The sequence below is a fragment of the Embiotoca jacksoni genome, unplaced genomic scaffold (assembly GCF_022577435.1).
Source record: "Embiotoca jacksoni isolate LCO1_2020_lvr unplaced genomic scaffold, fEmbJac1.0.p SCAF_8, whole genome shotgun sequence".
Lineage (NCBI taxonomy): Eukaryota > Metazoa > Chordata > Actinopteri > Embiotocidae > Embiotoca > Embiotoca jacksoni.
In genome coordinates, this window is record NW_027185436.1 from 5744727 (window position 1) to 5760219 (window position 15493).

Consider the following 15493-nt stretch of genomic DNA (forward strand, 5'->3'; position numbering starts at 1 on the left):
GGGCTGGAGGCTCCGCTCTGTGGGGCCAAACATAACAATAACCCTCGGGCTGGTCAGCACTCATATGCTGGTCTGCTTTCCATGAATCTGCAGTGCTGAATCCAAGGTTTTCCATGGTCAGGGCCAATGAAACCACTGTCCTCACGAATTTACTGAGACTCGTTTGATTTGCTGGCTGGACATTAATAGAGCACGGAGGTGTAATAATTGGATACTCGTGGAGCTAGCTATGCAGTAAAACCCAAATTACACTTCTTAAAGATTGCAAAGTTTTGCACATTTTAGACCGTTTGTTAAAGACACACCAGACTGATTTTACATTAGTGCAGGTCATTTTACAAAGCATACCATAATACTTCAGATTGATTTCCCAGCTTTAAGGCTCATTTTAAGTGAGAATTATATAAAATGAATATTGCAAATAGATAAACAGAATATACCCCAGTAGTATCTAACGATGTGTAGTTGCATGATTTAAATCACCTGTAATAGTCCTTAAAGCAAACATTACTATATTATTTCAAAATTCTACCTCACTTTGGGGCCTGTGTGGGTTTAGTCTTCTTCAAAAGGGTAGGTATTGTTGGGCTCAATTATTCAGACGTTCAGAAATCTACCAAACTACAATTCAAGGTGCAAATGACAGAATTCTTCCTCCCCCTGCTGGACATATGCAGGCAGTGCTACTACTTGATGGACCGATTCATTAATCCGAGGCAGTGGCAGGCTGGTTCTGCAAGGTTATTCTCTGACCATCTCTGTCTAATTATGATCATTAGAGTAATTACTTTGATTATTTAAGAATTATTTACAGCGAAAGCTCCCAAATAATTATGTTTCGCCCCTCACTCTGCAGGTCAAGGGAAAGGCACAAGCAAACTTCCAATAAAAGTTGAAGTCACAAGTTAGCCTTCGAGCCCACTTTTTGCCCCTTGAAGTTTTGTCCAGAGAGCAATTTTGAAATAAGCGAAGAGTTTAAAAAAAAAATCGAGAGAGACCCAAAGTGGGCAGTCTTTGAATCTGTTTTTATAGAGATGCAAACAAGTTTTTTTAGTGCTAAGAAAATGATGCAGAGGTTTGATTTCGAATTTTGTCCATAAAATGTAATATTCTTTTTGGTATCATTAATAGGTTATAATAGGGTATAAGAACATGGTTAAGACAAAGGTGGGTTTTTTTTTAAATATAAGTTTCACATAGATTTAGCCCAGCTTCTTTACAAAAAAGTTTATCAGAATCCGTGACGCAAACATTTGTCAGTTGTTGACCTGAATCAGCGTTGGACCTGAAAAGTATTTACAACTGACTTTTAAACAAGTGTGAGAGTTACTAGAAACCACGTAAGGAACTATGTTTCTGCGTTGTCTGTGTAAAAACAAAGCCAACAATATAGAATAACAAGATATGTTCCATGTGAACTGTGGAGTGCCAACTAGTAACTAACTATGTCCGACCTCTGTGTTGGGACTGAAAACTTTCCACACAACATGGATAAGTCCAAGATAATTTAGTCTTTCAGTCATTGAAAAGCAAAAAGTTAGAGGAGTAAATAATTGACAAGTGTGTGTGATTTTGTGAGTGTCAGTGTGTGCGTATATTAAGTCTGGAGCATTTGCTCACTCTAGACTACGTTGGATATGTGTATTGGGACTTGGTGGACTCTGTGGGCTCCAAGTGGTAATTTTTTTCAACCACAAGTCACTTGTCCTCCCAAGCCTAACTCGTACATCGCAACTTGTCACTCACCTTTTAAAAGCAGTCAAAATAAAAATAAAAATAATTTTTTTTAAAAAAAGCTCAAAGTAAAGCAAAATTAGAATGTAATTTATCATCTACTGTAGTTTAACCATATTGAACCAAACCTTGACTAAACTGCAAACTTTAAAAAAATATATATATATACAGCAATTAATTAACAATAAAACATATAATAAAAAAATACAACAAAAAACATAACAAACGTAACTCAAGTAGCCTTTGCTCGCTTTCTTTTGCTTATCGTCCGATCTCCCGTCTTTCTCAATTGATTTAGTTCAGTTGTTAAAAGTCTTTCTGCTGATGAAGCCTTTGTAATGTAGTTATAATATGGAGAACCAGGAGTGAAACGAATTCTTCTAAATTACTAACAGAACCGGAAACTGTGCGAATTACTTGGACGGTACTCAGACTTGAGTATTTCCGGAGTATTGGAGCAGAGATATAAACAGAGACAAGATATAAATCTGTCTCTCGTCGCCGATACGACAACTACACTCCCAGGCTCCTCTACTTTAGCCAAATACGTAAATAAACAGTAACAGTAATCTACGAATTACACTCTGTTTGTACCACCTGTACGGTGACGCACCGCGCGGACAAGACATCGTTACTTCTGACCAATACCGGAAGCGCCCGCTTTCATCTGAACGAAACCGGAAGTTAACGTCGCAAATGCTCTCGTTCCGTCTCGTTCATCTTTGTCGGTGTCAAGGCCCTATATGTATTTCTATGATCAGGCCTACGTCGGGTTTTGGAGGACAGCTGTGATCCACGGCATCGGTTCATCTGTCACAGTGTCATTTATGAACAAATGACGGCGTTTTGGTACGTTTACGTTTGCTTCCGGTGTCTCCCTGACCCTTACATTGTTCCCGAGGTAAACTTGAGCTAGCTTCGTTTACAAAACATGTAACGCTGGAAAAAAAAATTAATAATAACAATAAATAAATAAATGCACGTTAAGGTCAAACCTTCGTTTGTGCGCGTTCAAATAGGAGTCCTGCTAAATGCCGGTGACAACAATTGTCTGCTCTGCTCCCAGCCTCCTTGATGTGTGGCCAGCTAATATCAGCTTATGTAAAGTCAGTAGCTCTCAAAGGGTTGTGCGGGTTTTTGATTTGTTATTGAGCTCTTAATCAGAAAAAGGAAGATTTCAGAAGCAATTTCATCCTGAGTGATGTTATTGTGTAAAGTCCCACTAGAAGACGCCCTGGTACACACGGAAAGACAACTGGTACCACTGACGTCACTGTCCTGTAAAGGATTTCTGAGGTGTAACTAATGACTTTATTCATCATTTATAAACCACTTACCAATTCTCTATAAATAAGTTATTATGCTTTATTTACAACACAGTGAAAAATGTCTGACTGGTCTGTCAGGTCAGTGTCTCATTAGTTTCTAATTAACAATCAATTAAGCAGTTCTAAGTGTTAAAAGTTGACAGGTGTCATAATATCTAATGAACTGCAACGCTTAACATCATTTTTCTGTGATTGTAAATGTTAAATTGAGAACAAATTAGTCTAAAGAAATGGATTTTGATCCCGATAACCTTCAGCATTTTTTTAAAGGTCACAGACAGTTGAAGCTGTTTCCTGGTAAACAAAAGAGCCGTAAAACTAGCAGGATGAAAACAACCTGCTGATCCAAAACTTAAAAATTATTAATAGCTGATAACGGATCTGGAAAACATTCATAAGTCATTTACTGAACATAAATTTAGACAGTGTGAAACATTATACAAAATGTGTCTTAATAGAATACAGTATACACCTTGTTTGGGATGGATTATCATTTTACTCTTCACCTATTGTGTGTCTGATAATAAATGGTACATTTTCCTGTTATTTACACTGTGTGGTTTATTCTGTTGCTTTTTGTAGGTGAAACAAACAGACTGAGCCACAACATGTAAGAACCTCTCAAATACAACATTTTGAAGAACACTGAGGGACGTTACTTTCAAAAGAATGATATACCGATGTATGTATTTGTACTTCTGAAGGTCTGGGATCAAATATCCCGTGTCCCTGCCTGTGACGGTGGGCGTCTTGTTCGTGGGCCTCCCGTACTCCATCTCTCTGGCTGCTCAGTGGCTTTATGGCTGGCCTAACAAGCCTGGATACCAGAAGTACATAGAGGCTCTGAAACCAAGGTAACCAGTGAAATACTTTAGATCTGTTTGTTGTTCCACACAATATCGTTTGGATAAAAAACATTTTTGTTCTGTTTTCAATCCTCGTTTTAATGTTCGGCTTCTCAATCAGGCGGATTTACTGTTTGACCAGAACTCTGCTGGAAACCCTCAAATACCTGCAGTACTGGAGACTTTACGTCCAGTGGAAGTCGTGGTATGAGAATGAGGAAAACCGTAAGCATTACGTGAAGGTGTGTTCAAAGTAAAAAAAAAAAAATCTGCTTGTTTTCAGTAAATAAAGTCACATCTTAACTCTGTGTGTAAGCAGCGCTCAAAAAAACTGACTGTGTTGTCTGTCTGGACACCTAAAAGGGCATCACATTTGGCCGCAGAAGCAACAAGCTGGACTTGTACCACCCTCCAAAAGTGGGCAGATCTCAAGATGTGCCGGCACCGCTGGTGGTTTTCATCTACGGAGGTGCGTGGGGCTCCGGAGATAGATCCATTTACTGTTTGCTGGCCCGGCAGATGGCTGAAGAGCTGAATGCAACCGTCATTTGTCCTGATTACTGCACATATCCAAAGGTGAAAAACTTCAAGAACGAACAGTAATCCTGATGAAATTTGGATTAATTAAGGCACGTACAGTATGAAGCGTGCGCATGAATATAAATGTGAGACTGGTTTCTAAGATGAACGTTGTTTTCATGTGATTGTCAGGGGAATGTTTTAGCGATGGTCCAGGATATTGCCGACTGCTTGGTTTGGGCCCAAGAGAATGGACAGAAGTTCAACTTTGACAAAGTAAGAAAGATTTGAACTATTCTTTGGAAATTAGAGACTAGACAGACCATTAAATGTAAACCCCCAAAGAGGGAAAATTTGTAATGAAATCATATAAAATCTGCAGGTAATCTAAGATTTCTTGAATCATTTCCAGTTTACTAAAATCTTGATTTTAAAGCCGTTTCATAGGATCTTTAATCCCACAGTGACTCATATCATGAATAAACTCTTAAATTTAAGTAGCACTGATCCCAACTGTCTGATCTGTATATGATTTATTAACAAATTAATGCACTGTAATTGTATTTTTTTGTTATAAGTTGCTCATGCTGAGACCTTTTTTACATCACCAAGTATTTGTAAATGTCTCCTCCCATGTTTCATGGTTGGTATCAATGTAATTTCACATGCTGTTGTTCTGTTTTTATGAATAATTTTTATAGGACAACGTTGTGTTAGTCGGCCACTCAGCAGGTGCACATTTGTGTGCACTGACCACACTGTTCCTCGTTGATGCGAGAGAGGAGCTTTTCATCGAGTCAAGAAAGCAGCCCGACGTTACACTGTCGATAAGAGGAATTATCGGTAAGGATTGCAGTGAGTCTCAGTGCTGTTACAAGCATGTTCGTGCCGATAAAAACTCAACATTCAGGATGTTATGTGGGCCTCTAAATTATTGATTGTATTACCTGAGGGCAGAACACTTCTTTTGAGGATTCAAACAGTTTCTGAATCTCAGAAAGAAGTTGTCTTTTTTAGAGGAATCAAATTCGTCAAATACAGTTTTGAAAAAGAGCGGGACTTTGAGCATTTTTTTTCTCTTTCCTTTAATCCATCCAAGTTGTTTTACTCTCCCTCAACAGGTCTGAGTGGCGTCTACAACATCATGGATCATTATGAGCACGAGCAGTGGAGAGCTGTTGAGTACGTCTCCACCATGCACAAAGCCATGAACGGAGTGGAAAACTTCCCGTACTACTCACCAACACACTTACTGAAGAAGCTCAGCCAGGACAATCTCAGCAGGTGAGAGGAAAAGACCACAAGTATTGGCTTTAAGATCGATGATATTTATTTAAAATAGAAATATAATACAGACATTTTTCTCTGACAGTCTTTGATTTTTTTCTGTGTCTGCCAGAGTGCCTCAGTTCGTTTTGCTCCACGGGACCACTGACACCATCGTTCCTAGCGAATCTTCCGTTAAGTTCTCCAATCTCCTCACCTCGCTGTCTGTAAAGGTGTCGCTCTACCTGCTCCCCGGAGTCAACCACATTGAGTTGGTCACCGACCTCATGGTGCCAAACAGACGTTTCTACCATCCCATATTCAGCTGTATCAAACAGGAGTTCAGAAAGCTACTGGGTTCCTGCTGACATCCCATCCCATCATCAAACATCAGAAAACCACTCACACATCACTAATATTTACTGACTGTGCCATACACTTACTTTGTACACAGTATCTGCTCTAATACCTCTACACGAATCATATTTAATCTTGAGTTTTACTTTATTCTTTATGCTGTGATTTCCTAATAATCATTACAATGATGATAATGATATTTCTAACAGCTCTGTAATTGTGAGTTAATTTAGTTTTTTTTTCATCTATCGTCTGAAAAAAAAACTTTCCCAATGGTCAGCAATCTGCATAAACTCAATCATTCATAATGTCTTGCTGCAGTAAACTGTGAATGAAGTAAAATCAATCATGAAGCAACAATAGTTTTATGAAGAAGCACGATGACACAGTATTAAAATGGCAGTCCAATTACCAAACGCATACCTCTGGTTTTAGACCAACTTTGTTTGATGAACATCAGAGTAATTTTTATTAACTTGCTTGTTTTTATCAAATGAAACATTTCCTGATTTATATTCTAACATATCATTTTGAATGATAATTTATTGACAAATAAATTCAGACAAACTGTAATAAACTGACCTAAAGGAACTCAGAAAGTCTTCACCTTCTTTTGTTCATTGAGTCTTTGTTAGGTACCTTTTAGATCTTTCAGACACACAAATCACACAAAGAGCCAAGCAGCAGTTACCAGGTACTCGTATAAAAACAACTAGCTTTGGTGTTGTCATGCTTAATTTATAAAGATAGTGGGTTTTTTTTATGTACCAAATATATCTGCTATATTTTTTTTTACTATATTTCTGTTCACATTTACCGTCTGTATTTCTCCATGGTGTTGTTTGGTTGAGTAACCCAGCAGCCATTGGTGAAAAAAGTATTCAGATCATATTGTTAATTTAAAGTACCAATACTGCATCTTAAAAATTCTTCATCACAAGTAAAAGTCATGTATGAAAAATCCCACTTAAGTAACGGTACATAAGTATCAGCAACAAAATGTAGTTAAAGTATTTAAGTCCTGGTTTGGTCCCTCTGACTGTTATATTATATATGACATCATTAGATTATTAATAGTGACACGTCAGTGGGCCAGCACCATGTTTCTGCTGTAGCTGCTGCATGGGGAGCTAGTTTGAACTACTTTATATCCAGTTTTATATGCAGGGACAGCAGATAAATGTGAGGGGTCGTCAGATGATTACTGAGAGAGGAAAAAAGAAAAACAAATCCACCACTTTGTTCATGGTTGAAATGCACTTAGTCGCTTAGGATAAAAGCATCAGCTAAATGAAATGTAATGTAATGTAATGTTTTTGTACTTTTACTCTAATCTTTGATTTTTGATGAGAAATTCGATCATTTGAACATCTGCTGAACTGAAACCATGTGAGAAGTTTAGAGGGAAACATCTGTTTGGTGGAGCCGTTAACAACTCAGACATTTAAGCCGTGACCACGACGACCCACTGATTTGTGTAAGACCTGAGAAGACAAACGGGTTGGAAACCAGTGGTTTAATCTGTAAAAATGTGTTGGATTTGAAAAGCTTGTGACAATATCCATCGTGTCTTCATCAAATCCTCCTCTGAAAAGTAACTCAAGCTTTCAAACGGGTGGGGTAGAAAGTACAAATCCTTCTGAAAATAACGGATCAAATGGTAATTGAAGTACACGTACCTTAAAATTACACTTAAGCACAGCATTTGAGTAAATGTAGTTACTTTCCACCACTACCAGTAGTATTTCCCCACTTCTTCTTCCAGCTTTTATTTTGAAATTTGAGATGAACATACACGCACGCACGCGCACTCGGCGCAGTTTGACGCGGGTCGGCGCTTTCGGATCATTTCTGGCTCTGCTCCTGCAGCGGAGCTTCACTTTCTCACGCCCTCTCTTTCTTTCTGACCGCTTGGACGAGCAGCTGGACTTTTGTGTTGGACATTACCGAGGCGAGAAGAAGTGAGAATCAGTCTGTAAATATGTAACACCGCCACAGTCCGCTCAAACGCTCGTGTTTCCACCGAGACGACACAAAAAATGGACTCCGAGAAGAAGTTGTGGCTCTGCGGTCTGCTCTGGTGGTCGCTCCTGGTCCAGCTGGCGTCGGGAGGTAACAACTGCTTTTTGACAACAACTTTTTGAATTAAAAAAAAAAAACACAAAATGAAAACAGAGATGAGAAGAACGTATTTGATGCTGCTTTCAATGACGAAATTGTACAAACTGGGATTGTGTCCTTATATTTGTAAACTTGGAGGAGTTTTTTTTTTTTCCAATGTCTGCAGGGCTCCCATCAGTTTGCTAGTTTACAACACCACTTCAACAACAACAACCCAAATAACAAAAGACAATCAATTACAATTTTTTTGTTATCTGCACCATGCTGCAGTACTATTTCTAAAACATCCTGGCTGTGTCTCCAAAAGCAGGTTTTTTTTTAGTATCACTTTACAGAGGATGGTTAAATGTTTTCTGTACGTGCTGTTCAGCTCCTGTTGTGGTTCACAGGTCTTTAAAATGTTGACCAGTGTAACACCTAACAGGATTAAATAAGATGTGAATGAGGACGAGCTGCTGGCTGTTTTGGCTGCAGTGTCACGGTTTCCCTCCAGCAGCAACAGAAACCCATTTCAAATCGCATGATGCTCTTTGTTTTTTGTTTTTTTTAATAGTGTTTGAGCTAATAAATCTCAGTGTTCCAGACATATAAATGATTTGCAGTGGACTTTCGATAATGTGTGCATGCATGGATACCCAGAGTACTGTCACCTTACCGGAGGAAGCAGCAGCAGCAGACATGGGGATGTGATGCCCACTGCACTGGAAGAACTATCTGACTGTGACAATAGCACACTCAAATGAAATGGACAGTTGTTGCTGTATTGAAAGACCGAAGGGTGAAAATATGTTTTTTTTTTTTTTTTATCTCATCCTTACAATTTAATATATATATATATATATATATATATAATTTCTGTTAGGTGCCTTTTAGATCTATAGAAATATATGTATATGTATATATACATAGATACATATATATATATAGATATAGATATATATATCTATAGTATATATATAGATATAGATATACTATAATTTCTGTTAGGTGCCTTTTAGATCTATAGAAATATATATATAGATATAGATATATATATCTATAGTATATATATAGATATAGATATATATATCTATATCTATATATATATATGTATCTATGTATATATACATATACATATATTTCTATAGATCTAAAAGGCACCTAACAGAAATTATATATATATATATATCAAATTGTCTGTATCTGTACGGGCATTCCTCAATCTGTCTGGTTGATTTGATCCTGAACATGTGCCGTGCCCTCGGGGATGATCAGGAATTATTTCACAGTGACTCACACTCACCATATCCTTCATGGAAAATGACTACAATACAGACATTTGCTTTACTTCAGTGCATTTCTGAACGTATTCATCTGCTGTATTCCTTTTGCATTATTGCATTATGAAACAGGCCTGTGCTAAAACATCCACGTCCCGAGCTTTGACAATGCATCAGCAACAGAGGGGCACGACAGTCGGCAACAAAATCAGGGAGGCACTTCAGTCGAGTTGCATCTCTGATTTGTTGTATAAACTGCGCACACAGGCAGTGACAAGCACTGGTCCTGCCCCTCAAATTAACTGTGAGCAAAGCACGGGCTTTGTTGTTCAATGAGCAGTTTGTGAAATCTCACCAAAAAGACACCGTCCTCCTGCCAGACATGTAGATTACGAAACAAAACTCAAACACCTCCTTTTTCTGCTTTTGAAGCCACGCAGTCAGGTGGGTGTTGCTCTCTGACTCGTGTTCTCTTTCATTTACATACCCCCAAAATGTCGGTGTTTCAACTCTCGTCAACGTCAAAAAGCTGAACCTGCTCAAATGTTCTTCCGATGGTTCTGCATCTTTCAAAGAATCCGCTGCCTTGCGGGGAAGTTGCGGGGGAAGACCATTTTGTTTTAACCAAACGTGACGTTCAGGGATACGACCTCAACGTCATTGTGATGATGCCAAAATGCAATTGAGCATGCATGTCCATCCTTGTGGATTTAAGGGAAAAATGTCATTGCATTCCTCTTGACCCGTTCTCAGAAATGCCTAATCCTTGTTATGTACACAGAGCCAGTAAAATGAATGAACATAAATGAGAAAGGACAATACATTTCCTCAGTCTGAGTCACGGTCACGCTGAGAATAAGTAATGCTGAATGCCTATGGGTTAATCAATTGTGTTTATTTTCAGCTGAATTTAACAATTGAAAAGGACTTTTTCATATCATTATCTTTGTTGGGACTAAAGAACACAATATTCCACCTAAATTTTACAATAGTTATACCTAACCTAAGGACATGTTTTTATATATATATATTTAGAACTTTTTCTAGCTAGTCTGTGCCTGTATGTGATTATTCAGCTTGGGTTTCTGGCTTGAGGAATATTTCTAATTAGTGAAAAACAGTGCATGCACATAAAGTGCACCAAAGCTGCCTGTAATGGGGAATGTGGGAGGGGAACACTGTGAGGCTGTTTGCTGAGAAAGAGAGAGGGCTGACTAGAAACATATTTATTTTGGATAAACAAATGAATGGATCCTGGGCCAAAGGTGTGCATCTCTTGTTTAATAGCTATGGGTTTGTTAAAATATATTTTCTTAATTATAGGATTAGAGGATTGAGGATTAGAGGGCTGCAAGGTTGTCAATTAATTCATTGTTTGATGGCAACTATCTGTGGTTTCAGCTTGTCAGTTTGAGGATCTGCTTAGTTTATTTGTCTTATGTGAGGGTAAACGGATTATATTTTGGGTTTTGGTGGGCTGAAGCAAGGCATTTTAAGTTGTACAAAAAAAGCTGCTTGTATTTTGGGGTTTTACAGACCATATGATTAATTGAGGGCGGTGCAGTGGTCAGCACTGTCACCTCACAGTGAAAAGGTTCTGGGTTCGATCCCGGCCTGGGGCCTTTCTGTGCGAGTTTGCATGTTCTGCATGGGTTCTCTCCGGGTACTCTGGCTTTCTCCCACCGTCCAAAAGACATGCATGTCATTGGTGATTCTACAAATTGCCCTTCGGGGTGACTGGTCTTTGGTTCTGTCTGTCTCTATGTGTTGGCCCTGTGATAGACTGCTGCCCTGTCCAGGGTCAACCCTGCCTTCGCCCGAAGTGAGCTGGGATAGGCTCCAGCCGTTCAGAGCGCCTTCTCAGTGATACAGAAGACATTTCATTTTGTTTTCCATGGTCCTTATTTGGGAAAACTGAAATCTTTTTTTAAATATAAAGACTTGAGTTGGCTGTTTGCACCCAAAGTCTGTGAATTGGATTAACTTGGAGGGACCTGGGAGAAGAGGAAAAAAAAAGACTCGTCGTATTGACTTTCCTTCGTCTTCTATTTATTTGACGAAAGTTTTATTTTAAATATGCACTAAAATATATTTATTTTAAAGTATAACTTACATTTATGAACTAAGTTTAAATTTATGTTGTTGTTTTTTTTGTACAATCAGCTCCTGTTGATTGATTGCTGTACATTGACATGCCTGAAGGACTAATTGACATGCTTTCACGGTTAGATTGTGTTGATTTCCACTGCACAGTCCGTACAGATTGGATAAGGTCAGGCAAATTGCACATTAGTGCATTAACCCTTTTAAGAGTAAAAGCAATGCACACACTCACATTAACTTTATCCAGCTTTCCACAGTGAGTCACGGTGGGCCATTAGCGGTGGACTGCTCATGTCCCTGGGTCACGATGAACTCCCGATAAGTCAGACACAGAATTGACAAGCTTCTTGACAGAGGCGAAGATGTCTGTTAACCTTTGAATATGCGTGGGCCTCTGGAGCTCATTAAAAACGGGGCTGGTGATGCCCGGGCATGGCAGCTCAGATGAGAACGCTTCAGAGCGTGTTAGCCCAGATTGCAGGGTGATGTGAAATGGCAGGGAGGCGAGGTAGAAGAAACAGCTGGGTCCGTCCGCCACGCTGTTTCTGGAACACGGGGCCACAGACAATGTGGGGACGTCAGAGCCTTTCATGTTCAGGTTGAAGGTTCCTGTCAGGGCAGGGCAGGCCAAGACATGTCTGACTACCTCCGAGCCACCAACACATCCACTGCCTCCGTTTGTGCACTGCTGTCATAGCAAAGTAAAATACCTTTAAAATCCACATATCATCGCTACAGTTTTGGACAGTCCACGAACAATTTGCTTCTGAACGTAGAAATGAGCAGAGACATAAACCTGATATTCTGTCGCACAGGCTCGAGGTTGGTTTCATCCTGAAGGTTGTTATTATTCTATGGCTAAATCTTTAGAGCTCTAATAATTGTACTCCTGTGTTACTTGAATGCATGTAAATCACTGTGGTTGAACACATAAAGTACAAACACAACTGGCCCACCACGAAGGCTGAATTCAGCAGAAATCTTCCAAGCATTCTTTTAAAACAGGTGGAGTATAATTTGTGCACTGTTGTGTTTTAAAGAGGCGTGGGTGTGTGTGCTTCCACTACACAGACTCTGCTCCACTTGTAAAGAACAACCAGGATGATAATTAGCTTGGCTTTTATATCTAAATGTCACATGTTGGCTATATTAAGACCACAATGCTTGACTTGACTTGCTCCGTGTTTGCCGTAGTCACTGCTACTGTACTTTCTGTTCCAGTTCATTCTCATACTTGGCTCCCTTTGAATAATTGTGATGTGGCCTGCAAATGACAGTGAACAACACATTCAAACTGTAAATCTTTTTTTTTTTTTTTTTTAAATGCCTCTCTTTAATGTCTCTCTTACAGCTTCCTTCTATGGAGATGGCTTTGTACAGCTCAAGGCAAGAGAGTCGTTCGACCATAACATGCTCCGCATTCGCTTCCGCACCTCCAGCACCAATGGCCTGCTGTTTCTTGCCGCTGGCCGGACCAACTACTTCTTACTAGAGCTCCGTGTTGGTCGCCTGCAGGTGGGTACATCCATGGCCCGAGCACATGAGCATATGTGTTCAAGCATATATGAGAACACACGTGCACGCAGATGTGCGCGTGCATACACAAGCATTCAAAACACACCGTTCTTTGTGCTCGACTGCATGCATGCACACGTTTGGCACATGAACACTGACCACCGGTAGCTATGGCTCCATCTCCTCTGACAGTGTCAGACTCTCAGCACGGTAACACAAGCAGACAAGCCTGGATGGTGTGAGCTGAGCATTAACTCCTCTGCTAGTCATTTCTTGTCACAGTGGAAACAAGGGGATCATGAACGCAGTCAGATCTGTGTTTTATTGTGTTTGAATGAGGGATTATTTATTTGAACCAGATGATTGGGAGGGGATCACCGTGAAACAAACGTCTGCCTTCCCAACAATATAATATTTTTATTGAAATATCAAAAACTACAAAACTAATCAGTCGTCACTTCCCTTCCAGTAGATGTAACCAATGTATTATATAATGTAATGTAGGGCTACAACTACTGATCATTTTTTAGATTGATTCATTGTTATTATTGATGTATTTATGTTTGTAATGTCAAGAAAATTGCGCCAATTTCTTGGCTCAGTGTGAAGTCTTTAGATATCTAGAAGTGACTAACAGTACAATATCAAATGAATTGTATTCAGCTTATAATGATATAAAAACAGTAAATTCTCGCATTTGAGATGCTGGAACTAAATTGATCACTGAAATAATACATTTTCTGTTAAGCAACTAATTGATTAATCAACTAATCATTCCATCTCTTATCTGATGTGTTGTGCTTTTTATATAATGTTATGTACTTTTATATAAAGAAAGTATTCTTTGTGCAGTCCTCTTGTTACTTACTCAGTGAAATTATTGATTTGAAATTGTAAGTTCTTTTGATATAGTGAGACATGTGTCTGCTTAACAGCTGCAGTGCCTTTGTCTTCCATTCAATCATGTGTTCTCCTAAAAATCAGCCTTCAAACAGTTGAAAAGCAAAATGCAACTAATTTCATCAAGTGTTGTATTTATAAGCATTAATAACTACACTTTAATACATGTACCAATCAGTTTTGTTGTTGTTAAATTCATGATGAATAGTTGTGGTTAATAATGAGTATCCCACAGAGCATGTATGTTCCTATTTCTTAAAGTAGTAAAGTCTATCGTGAAAATAGCTTGCATGCAGCTCTGCCAGGCTGAATCAGCATATAGAATGGACAGATGTACTGCCGGAAGCCTTTTTGAAGATGCAGACACAGGAAACACAGGAAGTCCTGAGATGTGCTTTAAAGCCTCTGCGTTTCAAACTTGAGAAATCCTTGTGACTAAGCTTCTATTTGTGTTAGACTTTTGCTGCTGGGAATGAATCACACTGACAACTGTGGTGCATTGTCATACTTCACTGAGCACGAGGAGTGAACTGTGTGTCCCTGTTCTTTAAACCTGCACTAGTCACAATTTTTAATTTTTTGTTCAGTCAACACAAGTTTTCCTCGGGCTTGGGGTCTCATTCCATGTGAGTCAGACACGAGCGTCACTCCCTTGAAACCCCAGCATGGATAGCAGCGACTCAACGGCAAGCCTTGACAAGCCCGTCATCAGCATTAGCTTGAGATGGTGACATGATGCTCAGAGGACACAGCCGAAGGCGACGAGATAATAGGGCTCTTCCTTCTTTGAAGCTGTCACCAACAAGTGACATCATAAAATAAGCAGTCTAAATCCTGTGTTTCCCTTTCCAGTTGTCAGTATGTACAGTTAGTTATTTCATTCTTATGAGTTATAATGTCAAAGATAAACAAACACCTATTTCATCTGATTCAATGAAAGTATTTTAATATACATATTTTAGTTAAGGCTAACATGCTGATGTTTAGTAAGTATATCATTTTTGCCATGTTGACCATCTTGGTTTTGGAGGATAGGGTGAAAAGTTGAGGGGTCACTTAAATCTGCCCAAATGTTGTCAAGGCGCTTGACTCAAGACTACAGATGTCAACGTGACGATGGTGCAAGAGGAAAAGTGAAGGTGTCATCAAAGTTATCAGGATTCATCCTGTAAGAACTATCGATGTCTGCAAAATGTTATCCCAATCCGTTCAACTAAATGTTGTGATATTATGATATATTGTTGAGAAACGGTTTCATTCTCTCTGTACCACAGATATAGGTATCAAATTATTGGCAGTCCATATAATAGTTGTTGAGATATGTCACTACAAAACAAACTCCCGAGGTGTCAGAGGAAAGGTCATGGGGACCATGAATGACTTTACCAAAATACCAGGGCAGTCTGTTCAATAATTCTCCATGTAAATCAGTCTGGACAGTGAACCCCACATTCCCTAGAGTTACACCACTAGCATAGCAAAAAATGGCAACAGTCATATTTAATGTGGGACATCAGAAAAAAGGTCCGTTCTAAATTGATGAACC

General features: G+C 39.1%; 2 protein-coding genes across 3 annotated transcripts in view; both read left to right on the forward strand.

The window, feature by feature from the left end:
- Window positions 1-2468: 2468 nt before the first annotated feature.
- Window positions 2469-6640, forward strand: LOC138191866 (uncharacterized). 2 transcript variants are annotated; one of them, XM_069138924.1, is made up of 9 exons: window positions 2469-2635; window positions 3645-3672; window positions 3767-3916; window positions 4029-4149; window positions 4271-4483; window positions 4619-4702; window positions 5128-5269; window positions 5548-5710; window positions 5826-6640. In XM_069138924.1, coding segments are annotated over exons 2-9 (1110 nt in total). In that variant the 5' UTR covers window positions 2469-2635; window positions 3645-3670; the 3' UTR covers window positions 6061-6640. The 2 variants fall into 2 exon arrangements, with proteins under 2 accessions (XP_068995025.1, XP_068995023.1); XM_069138922.1 differs by having other exon boundaries at window positions 2470-2583.
- Window positions 6641-7920: 1280 nt separating this feature from the next.
- Window positions 7921-15493, forward strand: part of cspg4ba (chondroitin sulfate proteoglycan 4ba) — a 28481-nt gene continuing 20908 nt past the window's right edge. Inside the window, exons 1-2 of the mRNA XM_069178228.1 lie at window positions 7921-8161; window positions 12884-13047. Coding sequence (XP_069034329.1) covers window positions 8089-8161; window positions 12884-13047 — 237 coding nt within the window. The 5' untranslated portion in view covers window positions 7921-8088. The remainder of the gene's footprint in view (window positions 8162-12883; window positions 13048-15493) is intronic.